At 46.8% G+C, this 19,377-nt stretch overlaps 1 protein-coding gene across 1 annotated transcript in view; it reads left to right on the forward strand.

The window, feature by feature from the left end:
• The window catches only part of VWA3A (von Willebrand factor A domain containing 3A), a 57,217-nt gene that overhangs the window by 6,106 nt on the left and 31,734 nt on the right, over nucleotides 1-19,377 (forward strand). The window contains exons 4-12 of the mRNA XM_029949953.1: nucleotides 659-783; nucleotides 879-956; nucleotides 3,585-3,639; nucleotides 8,854-8,952; nucleotides 10,419-10,525; nucleotides 13,677-13,802; nucleotides 14,113-14,221; nucleotides 14,455-14,520; nucleotides 17,544-17,669. Coding sequence (XP_029805813.1) covers nucleotides 659-783; nucleotides 879-956; nucleotides 3,585-3,639; nucleotides 8,854-8,952; nucleotides 10,419-10,525; nucleotides 13,677-13,802; nucleotides 14,113-14,221; nucleotides 14,455-14,520; nucleotides 17,544-17,669 — 891 coding nt within the window. The remainder of the gene's footprint in view (nucleotides 1-658; nucleotides 784-878; nucleotides 957-3,584; nucleotides 3,640-8,853; nucleotides 8,953-10,418; nucleotides 10,526-13,676; nucleotides 13,803-14,112; nucleotides 14,222-14,454; nucleotides 14,521-17,543; nucleotides 17,670-19,377) is intronic.

Genomic DNA, 19,377 nt, shown 5'->3' on the forward strand with positions numbered 1-19,377 from the left:
AAAAAAAAAATAGGGGGCGCCTGGGTGGCTCAGTCGGTTAAGCCTCCGACTTCGGCTCAGGTCAGATCTCACATTCGTGGGTTCGAGCCCTGCGTCAGGCTCTGTGATGGCAGTTAGCTCAGAGCCTGGAGCCTGCTTCTGGTTCTGTGTCTCCTTCTCTCTCTGCCCCTTCCCCTCTCAAGCTCTGTCTCTCTCTGTATCAAAAATAAATAAAACATTAAAAAAATTTTTAAAAAATAGGAAAGCTGGCGGTTATTGCCCAAGTCCTGATCTTCTGGACCAGTGGCTACCGTTGTGGTTTGGCATCGTGGACTGGCGGCTACAGAGGTCGTGGGTTGGGGTTGTATTGTCATACATGTATATATATATGATCATATACGATCTGGCCATTGTCTGTCTGTATATTCAGTCTCTCACGAGGCAGGATGTGGTGAGTGACCCTTGAATTGTCTAGCCACATCCTGGGGATGAGGTGACAGATGGGAATGGGGATTTCCAGAGCCTCCTCATTCCTCATTTCCCTCAGCAGGGTGAGTTCTTGAACAGACTACATTCACACTTGGCATCCCTTAGACATCCGTGTGGAGGGAACCTAGGGTGTCCTCAGCCTTGCCCTCTCTCTCCCCAGTTTTCTGTTTGACTCTGCTCTGTCTCACAGAGGCTGCAGGGAGAGAAGACGCAGCCTTCAGCTTGGGAGGACCCGGAAGACTGGCTTTCCACGCACAGTTTACAGTTTGAGAGGCTCACCTTGGCTGACCTGATTAGCCAGGGCACCACAGCGCTGTAAGTCTGGCCCTGCTCCCTTCAGCCCCAAGCCTGCACTGACGCACCCCACCCCAAACACGGAGACACCCCTTCATAAGACTTTGCTTCTTCAGGGAAGAGGGCAGCAATGTGATGAGGAAAGTGCACTTCTCCACCCAGGTCATCCACCAATTTGAATCAAAGCTTTCTGGGTAAGTGTGTTTTTCAGTCTCTTCTCAAAAACCCCAGAGCTCCGGAATTTCCTCATTGCAGCAGCCTGAAAGTAACTTTGTTCAGACAACAATCTCTGGGTTCTCAGGCAGGTCTCTCCCACTTCTGGCCCTGATTGCCTTTTTCCTCAAATGAGGAGATTGGACCATACCCGTTTTTCTCAGCCCTTTAAATCCCATGAGACCTTTGGGCACCTGGGTGGCTCAGGTAGTTGGGTGTCCAACTCATGATACCAGCGCAGGTCATGATCTCACGGCTCTGTGCTGAGCATGGAGCCCGCTTGGAATTCTCTCTCCCTCTTTCTGCCCCTCCCCTGCTTACATTCTGTCTCTCAAAATAAATTAAATAAATAAATAAATAGAAAGAATGGATCATTTAGTAAACTGTTTTGGATAGTCAACTTCCCATTTAGGAAAGAAGAAATGAACTGATGCACCAAAACAAGATGGCAAGTGAATATAAAAATTAAAATCTCTGAAGTCAAAAACAAAAGGAAAATATGCACGTTGACTGTGTGGTCCTAGAAATAGAAGACCTTTCTGTCTATATTTGCAAAGTCAGACTCTATTAATAAGAAGACCGTGATTGCATTTTAGAGGTAAACAATAGCCTTTGTACAATACACATGAAAGGCAATATTCTGTACAATGAGGTCTTACCAAGCAACATGAAACCAAACGCCAAAATTGAAAATGAATGAACAATTCAGAACATGGCATACAGAACACTAAAAGTATTTATGTAAGTATATATTTTTTATTTTTATTTTTAATTTTTTAAATGTTTGTTTACTTTTGAGAGAGAGACAGACAGACAGAATTCCAAGCAGGCTCTAGGCTCCCAGCTGTCAGCACAGAGCCTGATGCAAGTCTCAAACTCATGAGCTGTGAGATCCTGACCTGAGCCAAAGTCAGACACTTAACTGACTGAGCCACTCAGGTGCCCCTCAAAGTATATATATTTTAATGTTCACTCTTTCTAGTAATCAGAGAAATGCATTGTGCATGTTCTTTCTCTCCCCCTCTCAAAATAAACATTTAAAAATAAAATCCATGGGCCCTTTGGTTGAGCACATAAAACCTCACACCTTCATTCGATGTGAAATAGTTAAGAGTGACCACTTTCAATGAGTTTATACTTTTGCAAATTGCATGTCAAAACCAGATTTAAAAAAATTTTTTTTTTGTATTTTGAGAGACAGAGAGTGAGTGGGGGAAGGGCAGAGAGAGATGGAGACACAGAATCCAAAGCAGACTTCAGGCTCTTGAGTTGTCAGCACAGAGCCTAACACGGGACTCAAACCCACAGACTGTGAGATCATGACCTGAGCCGAAGTTGGATGCCCAACCGACTGAGCCACCCAGGCACTCCAAAACCAGATTTTCATAGCATATGTATACATTCCATCCCTGCTGTAGCAATCTATAATCCATGATTACTATTTGAGTAAGGTTTCTTAAAAGGCTATAATAATAACTAATACGCATCATTTACTAACGGGTCAGGAATTCTGCCAAGGGCTGTGTGCGTTATCTTATTTAAACCTCACAACAACTGGAAATACAGTGTCACTCTCAAGCCAGTTATCCAAAATTCAGTTGATAACTGACCAATTTGCCAGATTTATCAAAACATTTTAACTAACTTTTATGATAATTTATGTTGGGTATGAAGGTTTAAGCAGGTTTTTAAAAAATTCGGCCGTATTTTGGCAGATTTTTAAAATGTTTATTTATTTGTGCAGGAGAGAGCACAAGTCAGGGAGGGGCAGAGAGAGGGAGACAGGGAATCTGAAACAGGCTCTGAGAGGCAACACTGGGCCCAAACCCACAAACCGTGAGATCATTGAGATCATGACCTGAGTTGAATTCAGAAGCTTCACCAACTGAACCACCAAGGCTCCCCTTGGTTGATTGGTTTTATTTTTGAATCCAGCATGTTAAGGAATGGTCAAATTGATTTTCAGCAAATTGACTTTAGGCAAGTTGACTTGGGTAGAGTCCTGGTATTATCTTCATGTTGGAGATGATGAAGTTTAGGTTAAGAGAGATTATCACACCTGTTGAAAGTCACACAGCTAGTAAACGGCAGAGCTGGATCTCAAGGACCAGCACGTCTCATGATAAAGCTTATACTCTAAGCTTTTTTTGTACCTTAAAACTCTCCCCACCAACCACCGCCCCGTGATTTCACAACAAAGGTCTTGCTTGGGCTTCAGTAGGCTTCCAAGTCCCACCAGCTCTCAATGAGGGCAATTCAGTTAAATTCAAGTGATGAGTCCTTAACTGGAGCACCTGTTAATGCTGTTGCCATCCAGCCATTGGAATGGTTTGCAATAAGGCAAGTTCAAGAAGATCCCCCAGCTCCCTTTTGGAAACCAAGTCTTTTTCTGTTAATCAGTCCACTGAGAACATGCTGCTGAACTGCCCCCGTTGAGCATTTATGATCGTCTCCAGGTGACTAGGAGGCTCACCTGAGGAGACACAGATTTGAGAAGAGCAAGGCATCACCCCAAACTCCCATCTACGCCTTCTTCCCATGCATGTAAGTGGCTGTTGCTTGCTGATGAAGCTGACCTTGGGTGATGAGTCTTTCTGGTGTTTTGGCAGAGCTATTGAACTTTATCAACAGAGAATCCAGTGGCTCACAGAAAACAGCCGGAAGGTAAGAGACACGGATTTCATTCTCCACCCGCTCTTCCTCGGTCCATCTGTATTAGTTACAGTCCTTTCAGCTGCAAATGATAGACCTTCAACTTAAACTGGCTTAACTAAAAAAAGGAATTTCTCGACCTACATAAATGAAAACCCAAACACAGCTGTATCCATGGGCTTAGATGATGTCATCTCTTTGTCACTGGGCTCTGCTTTCCTCTCAGTTTTATTCTTAGGAAGGCTCTCCCCAACTTGGGAAAGTGGTCACCAGCAGCTCTAGGCTTACAGGACACCAGCTGAAGTGACTCTTTGGATGGGTCCTCGTCTTCCTTTCCCACGGTACCCTCCCAAGTCCTAGGATTGACTCTCTTTGGGTCAATTTAGACCATCACCATAGCCAAGGAGTGAGATGTACTAACTGGCTAGACCTGGAACTAGGAGGTGGGGGACATGCAGGGAGACGGGGTATGTACCCACAGACCTCACAGACTGAGGAAGCGGGACAGATGGTTGCATGTGGAAAGCCAGAGCGCTGTTACCAGAAGAGGAAATGGATCCTGGTCAGGTGACAACAACAGATGTACCCCTAAGCAGTTTAAATTCACCCACAGTGAAAGTCATGACTAAGGCTGATCATCTGGACATAACTTCTCTGGGAAATTTGAATAAATGCTTTCCTTAAACCCGAAAGGTTGACAAGTAATCATGGGCAAATTAACCTTTGTTTTGCTTTCTTATTTGAGTCCTCCTGTTTTCCTCCAGCTGATACATTACTGGCTCACCATTTGCTTCAACTTAGGTAATTCTCAATTCTTGCTTTAACCCTGGGACAGGCAGAGGCTGAAATTCATGCTCCCTGTTCCCAACCCCCACTCCTGAGGCTGCCTGCCACGGCCAATTCCCCAGTGTCATCTACGTCTCGGATCCAGAACCTTCTTCACTCACTTAGGCTGGGCCGTGGATGCGTGACTCTGGCTGTGGCATACCCCCTTCGGTTGTACTTGATAGCACAGGCAGAGAAAACCCAGAGGGATGAAATCTTCACATACTCCAAAAACACCCATGCCGGGAATGTTCTGCACACCTACCCACCCCCAAGCCACCTGTCCTGGCACTTTTGACAAAGGAAGCAGGGATTGCCAGGCCCTTCTTTGCTGCATTCTTTTCTTTCTTCTTCTTTTTTCTTTTTAATGTTTATTCATTTTTGAGAGGGGGAGCATGAGTGGGGGAGGAGCAGAGAGAGAGAGGGAGACAGAGGATCTGAAGCGGGATCCGTGCTGACAGCCGTGAGCATCAGGCTCGAACTCACAAACCATGACCTGAGCTGAAGTTGGACGCTCAACCGACTGAGCCACCCAGGTGGCCCTGCTGTACCCTTTCTGATGAAGCAACAAAGGAACCATGAAATAAGCCCAGATTGGATCCCAGGGAGGCAGTCCCCCCTAAACCAACTCGTGGGTCCTCTGGGTGCTGAGGCAGCCTGGGGTGCGCTGGGCCCACATCCTGACTCCTGTCAGCAAGGCCACAAGCAAGTGGCCTCACTTCTCTGGGTGTCTGTCTCCATATTTATGGAGGATATTACGGCTTATAAACTAGTGGCATGCTGGAAAATCTGGCCCACAGCCATGTTTTTTTTCTTAGCCCACACAATTTAAAATATTTCTCGAGTTACTTGCCAAGATCGAAAATTCCGATGTTTCATATTTGTCTGGTTTTTTAGCCCTGTCTTGAAAAATGGGACTATCTCGCATCACCAGGCTCCAATTCCCTCTTAAGTACTTATCCAGTTATTTCCACAGGATAATGTTTAGAATTCCAATAGCTATAAGTGTAAGAGAATGAATGTTTTCAATGATAAAAGCTCTACAGGCAGTTTCCTTAAATTTTAAAAGGAATAGAACTGACTCTAGATTTGAGCTCCTCCCGGCCCCTGAGGATTGGTAAAGTGCTGGAATCCTCAGACCTCATTCGGGTCATGAATTCAGCAAATACTGATTGGAAGACTACTATGTATCAGGCACTGGTCCAGGATTAAGGGTTAAAAACATGACCAATGTGAAGGTCCCACCTTCATGGAGATTATAGTCCAATGCATAATTTAGCAAATCAGATGCAAGGTCTAGTTAGTGATCGTGCTTACAGAAAAGTAAAGCAGGGTAATGGAGTCAAGGGCAGGATAGAAGGAGGGCTGTGTTTCTTTTAGATGTTTGTTTATTTTTGAGAGAGGGGGAGGGGGAGGGGGACAGAGAGAGGGAGACAGAGAATCTGAAGCTGGCTTCTTGCCAGCTTAGCTCCCAACATGGGGCTTGAACTCTCAAGCTGTGAGATCATGACCTGAGCTGAACTCAGGCATTTAACAAACTGAGCCACCCCAGGGGCTCCAAAGGAAGGCCATTTAAATAGAATGGTCAATGAGGAGACATTTGAACAGACAACTGACCTGAAGGAAATGAGGCCATTCCCATGTAGACGTTTAGGGAAAAATGTACCAGGCAGAGAAAACGACAAATGCCCAGGCTCTAAGACAAGAACAAGCTTAGCATGTTCTAGAAGCACAAGCAGGCCAGTGCAGCAAGCACAGAGGGAACAGTGTGGAGGAGAAGGGGAGGAGGTGAGGCTCAAATCAGGAATGTCCTTGTAGGGTTTGGATCTTATTCCACAGGTAAGAGTTTTAAGCAGGGGAGTAACATGGTCTTTTCAGAAAAGTCATTGTCGCTGCTTCATAAACTGACTATAGAGAACAAAGGCCAGGTCAGAATGGTGGTGCCTTAGGTCAAGGGCTCAGGTGGATGCCATGAGACATGGTGGACTCAGGGCGTGGCTTGGAGGTAGACCCGGCAAGACCGATGGATTGCGTGGGCTTTGGGCCAGAGTGACTGGGGCTGTGTGTCACAGGCCGTTCACAAGAGCACCAGGTATGAGGAGGAAAATCAAGAGGTCTTGGTTTCACCACATGGAGTCTGAGAGGCCTGCCGGACACCCAGGCAGAGACGCGAGCAGGCGGTTGAATGCACAGGTTTGGAGCTGTGGGAGAGCTCTGCCTCCTGGATTTTCATCAGTGAACAAATGGTATTCACATCCCTGAGAAACGGGAGATCGCTTGGGGGTGGGTGCCGAACAGCGGTTCTTAATGGGGGTGGGAGATTTTGTCCCCCCCGCCCACTCCAGGGGACATTTGGCTTTGTCTGGTTCCTTGTCAATATTGGGAGGGCAGCTTGCCAGGGAAGCTACAACCGCACAGTCGCTCCCCACAGCAGGGGTGCCCAGTTCACATCATCACTAGCTCAGGAGGCACCTGCGCGGCTCGCTCGGTTAAGCGTCCAACTCTTGATTTCAGCTCAGGTCAGGATCTAACAGTTCGTGGGTTCAAGTTCCATGTCAGGCTTTGTGGCTGACAGCCCGGAGCCTGCTTTGGATTCTCTGTCTGCCTGTCTGTCTCTCTCTCTCTGCCCCTTCCCCCGTTGATCTTTATCTCTCTCTCTCTTTCAAAATAAATAAATGAACATTTTTTAAAAACATCAAAAGTTCAGGGTTTGACTAACCCTGGTGTAGATAAGGAAGAGAAAGAAAGATGGACTCCTAACTCTGTGCTTCTCAAACGTTTATGGAAGCCAAATCCCTTGTGGTGGTTGCTGGGGGAGGGGGGAATTTTGTTAAAATGCAGACTCTAATTAGGCAAATCTAGGGTGGGACTTGAGCTTTTACATCTAACAAGTTCCTAGGACAGTCCTCTGTTTAGACTTTGGGAGGAGAGCGGGGGAGGGGAAGCGGAAGCAAGGGGAAGAAAAAACAGGAAAATGTGACGGCCCGAAAGACCAGTGTATTTATTAAGTGCTTCAACTTGTCATATTCTTAACACGGCCAAACAGTGTCCCGTGCCACTCGGGACTGAAGAAAGCTGAGAACTTACATTTGGCCATTGGGTCTGGCAAGAGTGAGCTCATTGATCACCTTGTCACCTGTGGTTCAGGGGAGCGAGGAGGTGAGAGTCTAAGATGAGGGGGTCACAGAGAAATGGGGGTACAGAAGCAACTTTAAAATAGGAAGCAGAGAAATGAGGTGGGGTAGCAGGAGGGAGAGTTGGAATCCTGAAAGGTTTATTTCCTTTTTCAGATGGGCAATAGTACAGCTTATTTGTATGATGATGGAAATGGTACAGCAAAGAGGGGCTGGCAGTCCAGAAGGGATGGTTACAGTAGCAAAGTCCCTATTTGACAAAAGACGAGCCAGTAATGAGAGCCGCAGGGTTGGCCTTGGAGCTTTGGTAGTTGTCATAGATACATTATAACGGGGGGAAAACCCAAATGTGTGGGCAAAGAGGGGGCAGGCAAGCATGGAAAGATTAAAAAACAAAACAGGGACGCCTGGCTGGCTCAGTAAGTAAAGCATATGATGCCTGATCTCAGGGTCACGAGTTTAAGCCCCACATTGGGTGTGGAGATTACTTTAAAAATAAATTTTAAAAAACAACTTAAACGAAACAAAACTTTGGTTCATTTCTCTTGCTTGTCTCAGTGAAATCGGAGGCAAAAAGCATTTGCTAGGGGAGGGTACAAAGGAACTGTTAGGGTGTGAGAGATATAAAATACACCTCTCTGAGAGCAGAAGTTAACGGGAAAATTGGACATGCAGAAGAGTGAGATTTCAGGCCCAAAGCATCAGATGGAACCCACTGCCCCTGGGGAACTAGCCGTTCGTATGAATGAAAACCCGGTTCATGATGCAGCTGTAACAGGATGAAGTCCAAGGCAGAGTCAAACCGCATGGGCATATTGAATGCGAAAGCCCTTAGAAACAGAATTAGAATCTCACAGAAATAAGCTTGACACATCTGCCTTTGATTGGTAGAGTGGGCGAAAAATAAATAAGGAGCTAGAGAAATGGAATAAAATCAGCTGATGGAATTAGATATCCAGTGTCATTTCTTACAAAGGATGCTTTTCTCTGGTCTCCAAATTGTCTTTAATGGACATGCGTTACTTTATGAGAGTGGACGTGGAGGAAAAAAACACTGTGAAGAGTAGGCTGCCACCAGATAGGAGCAGATGCTGTCCAGATCAGGATGTCAAGTCTTGCTTGTTCCTCTATAAAATGGGCCTGCCTTCTGCTGCTTTTTGCAGCCGGGGGTGTGTTCTGACGTCTGCATCATGCGGAGATGCCCAGTGAGAGGCTTCAGAGAAGCAGAGTTGTGCTGATCATTTCCACGTGCCCTCTTTGGTTCTAGGCATTTGGCCTCATCAAGGGAGCCAGAGTCGGCATCATCATTGATGTGTCCGCCATTGGCAGTGGTCCTCAGAAAGAGGAGTTCCAAAACGACCTCCTGGTAAGTCTCCCTGGCACAGAGAAGTACCTGGCAACACTCCCATCCCCCCGCCCCTTTGTGAGCTTGCTCCTTGGCTTCCTTTATAGCAACTGCAAAATGGGGTGTTTTGCAAAGAACAGTTCACACTTAATTAGCACCTACCTACCATTCTGTGTTCTGCGATGTATGTTCTGTGAAACCCAACCATGGAGTCCTTTTCAGTTCTGGTATGAGCTTCTAGTGTTCTTACCACAGCAGTCCCCACTGCGAGACTTTGCCACCAGAGCTCCCAGTTCCCTGGAAAGAGGACAGGAAGACTGATCAACTGGACTGACCCCAGCATAGCACAGCCCCGGCCGTCTAGCCTTTTCTGGACCCCAGAGCTGGCCTGTTTTCTTTGGCATCATCCATAACAAAGAAGCTAAGAACTTCAGAGTTAGATGACTTGGGCTCAAGTCCCAGCTACCTCTGATCTGACACTTAGAAGCTGTGACCCTGCTCCCTGTGCCTAGGGCACCTCATCTGTAAAATGCAGATCACAGTGGCCACCTGGCGGGGTTGCCACAGGATGAAAGGAGTTCATGCGAGTTAAGTGCTTCGTATAAAGTCTGGCATGGAAGAAAAACCTCTGTAGCCTTTGTGAACTAATGTGGACGGGCTATTTTCTTATAGGAACCTCTTATGGGAACTTCGGAGGCAATAGTTGGTTTAAGGACTCTTAGTAGGGTTCAACATGGACTCACCATCCAGACTTGTCCCATGTTCCTGGTCTCCGTGGATGGCAGGAAACAGTGCAGACTCCTTCATGACACGTCCTTGGGACTGAGTTTCTAAAGATCCCCCAGGCGGGCTGGTCGAATATTAGCCAGGGCAAGGGTCATGTTGGTGGCATGTGGATGAAAGTCTAAGCAGCCAGGAAGAAGAGGAGGAGCTATCATACTGTTGGGCTACAGCTTAGAGCATCAAACAGGCTGCTTTTTGCCCACTGCCATAGCCACGGTGTTTTGGCGAGAAACCACTTCCCCCAACCTCTGTTCCCCCCTTTCTGGGTGCCACAGTTAAGAATCCAACCACAGCACATGCCGAGATGGGTTACCAAGATGCTCATCCCCCCACCACTCACCCCATAGTCCAGGACCCGAGTGTGTAGCCACCCTGAGGAGCTGCTCCAGAAGCTCCTGCAGTCTGCAGTCACTGGGAGTGAGTCAGGACACAGCTCCCCAGGGCAGTGTGCTGACGATCTATAGGCTGAGGCCGGCGCCCTTCCTCCACGACGCACACAGGCTGGGGTGGGTCACCAGGGCCACTCATCCCACACCTCCATGGGACTCAGTGGGCAGGAAGCAAATGCCAGCTTGGGGCCACTAAGTGGCACTGTCCCAGTACACATGGCTCACACCCTAGCCAACAGCCCCAGCATGAGGAGTGAAGCCAGGCTCCATGTGGCCCACGGCTCTGGGAGTCAGTGATGTCCCTCTGTCTGCCAGAGCCTCATTGATGAGCAGCTGAGCCACAAGGAGAAGCTGTATGTCCTGTCCTTCGGCACCACCACCAGCGCCCTCTGGCCAGACGCTGTGGAAGTGAGCCCCTCCGCGTGAGTGACTACCCCGTTGCGGCCAGGATGTTCACGGGTTCATTTTCCTCCCTGTGTGGTCGTGTCTTTTGTGAATGAGCACATTGTAAACCCAAGATCCCAACAGGTCAGTGATTACAAAGAGTCAATTGTCAGAGTGGAAACCCAGGGACCGGTAACCTTTGGAAAAGTGGCCAGCATCGTGAGCAATCCACAAAATGAAAGATAAGACAATCACAAGGTGCCATTTTTTCTCCAGCCAACTAGCAAAGATAATTCTGTTATCATTAAAATAATACATGTTCATTTTTTTAAAATTCAAACAGTATGGAGGCGCCTGTGGGGCTCAGTCGATTAAGCATCCAATTTCCGCTCAGGTCATGACCTCCCAGTTTGTGGGTCAAGTCCTGCATCAGGCTCTATGCTGACAGCTCAGAGCCTGGAGCTTGCTTCAGATTCTGCATTTCCCTCCCTCTCTGCCCCTCACCCACTCATGCATGCACGCTCACGCTCGCTCTCTCTCTCTCGCTCTCTTTCTCAAAAATAAACACTAAAAAACTCAAACAGCATGAAAGGATAAATAATAGCAGAGTCTCGCTCACTTCCCAATAACTTTCTGTGACCTGCTTTCACAGTTTGCATCAGTGTGCTTCTTCATAAACAGGAGTGCATCACCCTGTCTTGCACTTAATCTTGAATAGCATTCCCTCTCAGTATACATAGATCTACCTTATTATATTTAATGTTATTGTTTATTTAATGTTATTATTTTTAAAATTTATTTTTAAGAGAGAGAAACTGTGAGCATGTGCAAGTAGGGAAGGGGCAGAGAAAGAGGAGGAGAGAGAATCCCAAGCAGATTCCTCAGTGATAGTGGGGAGCCAGACATGGGGCTTGATCTCAGAAACCATGAGATCATGACCTGAGCTGAAATCAAGAGTCAGACGCTTAACCAACTGAGCCATCCAGGCACCCCCAACTTGTCCTTTTTTAGTGGTTACATGGTATACCACTGGGTAGATGTACTCTGATTTAACTAGTCCTTTATTTGGAAGCTTCTGCTCTGAGGTTTGGGCAAGGAGTGTAGAGGAGGGAAAAGGAAGATGTGTAAGAATTTCTACTTACTTATGCCAGTAAATAAAAACGTCTTTTCCACGAAGAAAATATCCTTGATCGCCCCCCATGTGTTAGGTGCCATGCTGAGTACTTCGCATGTACTATCTTATGTAATTCTTAGGACCAGCACTTGGAATAGGATTCTTATCCCCCTTTTGCCAATGGAACAAGTGGGGCTCAGGTTAGGGCATGTGCCCAAAGTGGCAGAGTCAGGATTGGCTGCCAGAGCCCAGAGCCGGTGACCTTGACCAGTCCTTCAACTCTCTTCAGCAGGGTGAGGTCAGAGATAACTCTTCCTCACTGAACTCTTGTGACCTTGAAATGAGGGCTAAGTAGCTGGGAGGTGGCAGACACTCCACGGATAAGAGGAGTGCTGTGGTTCCCACTCCAGGTAGACCACTATCTCCGGAATGTGAGTCCTGGAAGTCACTAGGTCATAGGCAAGAACTTCTCAACTGCAGTCATTGCTGGGCGACTCTTGTGACTTTTGTCACATCTCTGCCATGTGTGTTATTTTGAAACATCAACTCTAAATGGATTATTGAAGGAAACTATCAGTACCATAACCACAAAGCCCATATCCCTTGCTGTAATTAGAATACAGCCATAACAATAAATACAACGAAAGGAAACCAAACAATGATATTAAATTCCAACTTGAAACCTATCAGCCAGAAGGTGGTAGGGATTTGCTTTCCCTTTATTTATTTATTTTTAAGTTTATTTATTTTGAGAGAGAGAGAGAGAAAGAATAAATCCCAAGCTGGCTCCACACTGTCAGTGCTTATCCCAATGCAGGGGCTTGAACTCATGAACTTGAGCCAAAATCAAGAGTCGGATGCTCAGTCAGTTAAGCATCCGACTTCGGCTCAGGTCATGATCTCACAGTTTGTGGGTTTGAGCCCTGCATCAGGTTCTGTGCTTAACAGCTCAGAGCCTGGAGCCTGCTTCACATTCCGTGTCAACCTCTCTCTCTCTGCCCACCCCAATCGTGCTCTCTCTCTCTGTCTCAAAAATAAATAAACTATATAAAAAATTTTTTAAAAACGGACACTCAACACCTATGATAATGAAAGACAGACTTACTAGCTACGAGCTGAAGTTTTTTGTTTTTATTTTTCTTATTTTTATTTATTTTTTTTGGTCAAAGAGAAACGGAAAGAGCAGAACTCTCTCACTGGTACCACGTGAGGTATTTAATGGAGAAAGCCCTGCTTCACATCTTCTTTCCTCTTAGGGCTGGAGTGGATCCCGGTCCACGTGAGATACAGCCACAACTCCTGTTGGAGTGCTCCTGGGGTCAGGGCGTTCACTCTGCACTTGGGGTGTGTGTGGCAGGGTGGGGGAGAAGGCGCCCAGCCCAGACCCCCTGATGGGCAGAGTCACTTGAAGCTCAGGTCCTAGAGTCAGACCTGGTTTGAAGTCCTAACTCAGTCTTCTTATCTATAAAATTGGAATAAAGGTATCCACCTCAAGAATTATTGTTAGTCTGGGGTCCCTGGGGGATGCAGTCAGTTAAGTGTCCAAGTCCTGATCTTGACTCAGGTCATGATCTCACAGTTCATGAGTTCAAGCCCCACATCAGGCTCTGAGCTGATAGTGCAGAGCCTGCTTGGGATTCTGCCCCTCTCCGCCTCTCTCTGCCCTTCCCTTGCTTGTGCACTCACTTGCTCTCTCTCTCTCTCTCTTTCAAAAAATAAATAAATGAATGAATAAATAAATACACTTAAAATTTTATTTTTATTTTTAAATTATTTAAATTTATTTTTGAAAGAGAAAGAGACAGAGCATGAGCAGGGAAGGGGCAGAGAGAGAGGGGGAGACAGAATCCAAAGCAGGCTCCAGGCCCTGAGCTGTCAGCGCAGAGCCCTGCGCGGGGCTTGAACACATCATGATCTGAGCTGAAGTCAGATGCTTAACCAGCTGAGCCACTCAGGCACCCCTAAACTTAAAAAAAAAAAAAAAAAGAATTAGTGTTAGTCTGAAATGAGCTTGTGTTTGTCCTGGGCCCGGCACCCAGAAGAGCACTGTGCTTAGGTGCTTGTTGTCTACACAGCCTGCAGGAACTCAAGCTCTGGGTGAAGAAGCTCCAGCCCGATGGGGGCAGCAATCTGCTACAAGCCCTCAGGAAAGTCTTCACCCTGAAGGGGCTGAATTCTCTGGTGACCATAATGGGCAGCTGGTAGGTCTCCTTTGCTCTGTGGGTGACAGACCACATCAGGGGGGCTGGAGAACCAATCCATTGTTTGAGGAAAGACCATCAAGCATGACTCTTCACACAAACTCGAGAGAAAGATTTCGTTCACAGGCGTCAGGGCAGGGGACAGCCAGGGCGAGCCAGGCCTGCAGTCCACTCCTCCCCACACCTTCCCCAGGTGACCTGGGACACAGGTGGTCGGTTCAATTTGGTAGACGTTCCCGTTTTCTCTGGATGATCCTCAAAGTGACTTGACCTGGGGGCAGCCCCTTTTCTTCATCTGACTTCTCCCCAGCCCAGATCAGCCTTGTGAAATTCTGTCCGACTACATCCAACAGTCCACCATGGGACGGGACCTCGTCACCCACATCATCACCTACAAATGCAACAACCAGGTGCCCCCTGTAAGTACGCGGGATTCTCTGATGTTTCCCTTGGAGTGGCTGTGGTGAGCTAGTTGGGCCGGCCTTGGAGGCTTTGTGCGTGGACAGGGACCCTCTCACAAGCTTTGGACCAGAACACAACTGTCCTTGTACCTAACTCTTCCTCTGGGCAGCTGGGAGGTTCAGTCAAGGAGAAGGCTTGTCAGACTACTGGCGTCGCCCTGTGGAGGGCTGACCCTGTCTCCACCCCACAGGCCGTCCTGAAGAACCTTGCAGAAGCTCTTGGAGGCTACTACCACTGCTACAGCACAGAGATGGAGGTAAGTCCTTCTGTCAACACCCCGGCCCCTCTCCGCCCTCCTGGCCTGCCTCCAAGGCCATCCCTGGGGGATCTGGGCCAGGACAGACTACGCTGCGTACTTGCTTCCCTGCCCCCCCCCCCAGTAAAATCAGGCTAAGAAGAATATGTGGGAATAACAGGGACAGCATGAAGTCACCAGAGATCCTTTGTGCACCAGTGTGCCTACAGGCCTTTTAAAGCCTAGCCGTAGAATCCCGAATCTCTATCCCGTCACCAACAACCGACAACGTGGGCCCCACCCCATCTCTGCTCCCATCAAAGCTGTGAGTCTGATTCAGTTGCCTCAGGTCTTTCTCCGAGATACATCGCAGCGATCAACTGTGAGTGAGCGATCAGTTCTGTACCAATCCCTCCGTTAGTGCCACCTGCGTCCACAGTGGCGGTAACCATTAGCAAACGTGTGTGTGGAGGCATTTGGCAGATTGAGAACCAACCGTCTGTTCAGCTGACAGGCTGTGTCTCGCTGGTAACCATGAGTAGCTGTAAGCAAACGAATAGTCGCATCTCACAGTGTTCCAGTGTCACAGTGTCCAACATTTCACACCAAAGAGCCAAGGTCAGGAAACATTTTCCTTGGGTAACACCCCTTCTATTTATGTCCTTTCCCAGACTGTTTAGGCCACAGACTCCAGGGGCTAGCAAGCTAGCTGGTTTATCTTTTATCTTGGGACACCCGGCTAGCTCATGTGGCGACTCCTGTGAGTTCAAGCCCCATGTTGGGTGTAAAGATTACTTAAAAATAAAATCTTAAAAAAAAAAAAAATAGAGGAGTGTCTTGGTGGCTCAGTTGGCTAAGTGTCCAGCTCTTAATTTTGACTCAGGTCATGATCTCACAGTTTGTAAGATTGAGCCCTGTGTCAGGCACTCATGATCTCTAAATAAATAAATAAACAAACTTCAGAAAAAAACTTTTGTCTTAAAACCTGTAGCCCTCTTGGCTTCTCTTTTGTTTTTCTGCTCTTGATAGAGATATGGGTACAACAAATTTCATTGTCTTTTTTTTTTTTTTTAAGTTTCTTTACTTTTGAGAGAGGGAGCGAGAATCCCAAGCCAGCTCCACACTGTCAGCACAGAGCTTGATGTGGGGCTTGATGTCAGGAGCCATGAAATCATGACCTGAGCCAAAATCAAGAGGGGGAGGTTTAACCGACCCAGCTGAGGCACCCCTGTCTTCTTTTAATATGAGCCAAACAACAGTGGAAGGATAACAAAACCCTACAGCCGACTCCGATGGGGATGGGGGGCAGCAGAGAGTGGGCGGGGCTTGGAGGACTAGGCAGTGCCCGCCCCGTCTAGGGAGGCGCCTCTGCTCAGCCCCAGCCAGCTGTCGCTTTAGAGCAATGGGACCCCAGTGCTGCGGGTCTTCCAATTAAGAGCCAAAAATCTGGCTTTGTGTGTATGTGTGACTCCTTTACACATTTAAAACATGGAGTTGAAATTCATATAACATAAAGTGAACCATTAGGGGTATTTGGGAGGCTAAGTTAGTTGAGTGTCCAACTCTTGATTTTGGCTCAGGTCATGATCTCACAGTTCAGGAGTTCGAGCCCCACATCGGGCTCTGCGCTGACAGTGCAGAGCCTGCTTGGGATTCTCACTCTCGGTCTCCTGGCCCTTCTCTGGCTCTTGCTCTCTCAAAATAAATAAACTTAAAGAAAAGTGAACAATTAGCATCTCTTAGTACTTTTACTTTGCGAGCACCAATTTCATCCAGTTCCAAAACATTTTCATTCCCCCAGAAGAAAGTTCGGTCCCATTAAGCAATTCCTCCCTCTCTCCCCTCCCCGACGGCCCCTGAAAACCACCAGCTGCTTCCTGTCTCTATGGATTCACCTATTCTGGGTATTTCCCATAAATGGAGTCGTACATCTTTTGTATCTGTCTTTCGGTTCGCATAAGGTTTTCAAGGTTCATCTATGTTGTAGCCTGCCTCAGAGCTTCATGCTTCTTCGTGGTTGAAGAATATTCCGTTTTCTAAATGTACCACCTTTTGTTTATCCATTGGTCAGTTGACGGACATTTGGGTTGTCTCCACCCTTGGGCCGTTGTGAACTGCCATGAACATTGGTGTACAAGTCTCTGAGTTCCTGTTCTCCGTTATTTTGGGTTAATACCTACAAGTAGAAATGCTGGGTTATGTGGTAATTTTGTGCCCGATTCTTTGAGGAACCGCCATACTGGTTTCCACAGAAGCTGCACCAGTTTACACCCCATCCCCTGCCCCAGCAGGGCATAGGGTGCCAGCTCTCCACATCCTCACCAATGCTTGTTCAAGTCCTTTTCAATTATGTGTATAGGCATCCCAGTGGGTGTATAGTCTTTTTTCATATCTTTAAGGTTAGAAAACCCTTCACTTATTTAAAAACACTGCAAGGCCACTTGGGTGGCTCAGTTGGTTAAGCTTCTGACTTTGGCTCAGGTCATGAGCTCGCGGTATGTGAGTTTGAGCCCCATGTTGGGCTCTGTGCTGACAGCTTGGAGCCTGGAGCCTGCTTCAGATTCTGCATCTCCCTCTCTCTACCCCTCCCCTGCTCACATTCTGTCTTTCTGTCTCTCAAAAATAAACTTAAAAAAAGAGAAAAACACTGCAGACCAATACCATAGAAATGGAGCACAACACATTTGCAGGCTGTATCCAGCACATGGACCCTAGTTTATTTTATTTTATTTTTAAAAGTTGATTTACTTATTTTTAGAGTGAGTGCATAAGTGGGGAAGAGGCAGAGAGAGAAGGAGAGAGAGAGAGAATCCCAAGCACTGCGCTGGTGGTACAGAGCCCAATGCTCATGATCCACAAGATCGTATCCTAAGCCAAAGTCAGACCCTTAACTGACTGAGCCACCCAGGCATCCCAATGGCCCGTCCTTGATAACGTCTGGTTCAAACAGTCCACCACTCAGCTTTGGGAAATGACATGGCTGCTTGCCCTGCGTTGGCCACTGCTAGTAGCCAAGTGACCTCTAATGACTGATTACTCCCCAGGTGTGTACCAGCTGGGACATAGACCAGCTCCTGGCAGAAATCCAGAAGGCCCAGAGCCTCCTGAGCCACATCCAAGCCTTGCACAACAGGACCCCCTGTGAGGAGCTAACAGGCATGAGGAAGGAGGTAGGTGGCGTAGGTGAAGACTCTGGAGCCGACCTCACCCCATTCTCCTTTCTCACCTGTCTCTCTGAGGGCAAGGCTGCTGAGGCCCCCATGTGCTGAAAGACCAACAAGGCAAAGCCGTGCCCTCCTGACAGCGCTGAGCTGGGTGGGCCTTTCACTGTGCCGGAAGGATCCTGATGGATTTTCTAGCTGAAAAATTGATTTCAGAGAAAGGGCAGCAGGCTCTTGCCACCCGTCCCATCTATCACTGTCCCCTTCCTTCCCCTCAGTGTGGAGAAGGATAGAAACCTAAGTCACACAGAGTGGGCCATCCTGAAGCCTGTCTTTGGCACCCAGCACTTCATTCAGTGCAAACGTCCCTGCCTGGTGATTTCACTAATGTAACATCAGCAAAATCACGCAACCAGCGCATGGACGCAGCACCATAAAAACTATGAGCTGTTTAGGGGTGACTGGCTGGCTCCCTCAAAGGAGCATGTGACTCTTGATCTCAGGGTCATGAGTTTGGGCCCCACGTTGGGTGTAGAGATTACTTAAATAAATTTAAAAAAAAAGCTATAAGCTGTTTAGACTATGTACCAGTCTGCTGTAGATATGTTATTATTATATATTATATATTTTATATATATTATATTATATATTTATATATTATTATATATTATATATTTTACTGATGAGGAAACTGAAGTTAAGAAGCTAAATAATTCGCCTCAGACCTCTGAGATTAGAGACAGATCAAGTTTGAATTAAACCCGGATCTGTCTGACATCACAACCTCTCCAGGAGTTTCCCAAAATGCAACACATGTACTAACTTATGGTTTGCAAGATAATTATAAGGTGGTACATGGTTTAATTTTCTTAAATATGTATTTAAAACAAGCTCGTTATGATTGTAATACATCTTTCTAAAATTAGGTACAAAAAGGGAGTCAATTTCTAAAGTGAAATCTAATTGATAATTTAAAGGCTTTAATATTACATATTTAATTTATTTCACTTTTTAAAAAGAGTTTTTAATGTTTATTTTATTTTCGAGAGAGAGAGAGAGCATGTGCACACACGTGAGCTGGGGAGAGGTAGAGAGAGAGAGGGAGACAGAGGATCCAATGTGGGCTCTGCACTGACGGCAAGATGTGGGGCTTGAGCCCATAGAACCATCACAGAACTGTGAGATCATAACCTGATCCACAGTCACACACTTAACCAACTGAGTCACCCAGGTGCCACAAAGAGTTAATTTTTTTTATGTTTTATTTGTTTTTTATATAGAGAGAGACAGAGCATGAGAGGGGGAAGGGCAGAGAGAGACATACAGAATCGGAGGCAGGCTCCAGGCTCTGTGCTGACAGAACAGAGCCTGACGCAGGGCTCGAACCCATGAATGTGAGATCATGACCTGAGCTGAAGTCCAACGCTTAACCGACCGAGCCACGCAGAGATCCCAAGAGTTAATTTTATTTTATTTTTTATTTGTCCAAGAGTTAATTTTAAAAAATAATCTCTATACCCAGTGTTGGCCTCCAACTCAGAGCTCCAAAATCAAGAGTCACAAGCTCTACTGACTGAGCCAGCCAGGCGCCCTTATGTTTGATTTATTTTTTTTTAATTCTGGAAGAACCTGGCTGGCTCATTCAGTGGAGCTTGCAACTCTCGATCTCCGGGTTGTGAGTTCGAGCCCCATGTTAGGTATAGAGATTACTTCAAAA

The sequence above is a fragment of the Suricata suricatta genome, chromosome 8 (assembly GCF_006229205.1).
Source record: "Suricata suricatta isolate VVHF042 chromosome 8, meerkat_22Aug2017_6uvM2_HiC, whole genome shotgun sequence".
In the NCBI taxonomy this organism is placed as follows: domain Eukaryota; kingdom Metazoa; phylum Chordata; class Mammalia; order Carnivora; family Herpestidae; genus Suricata; species Suricata suricatta.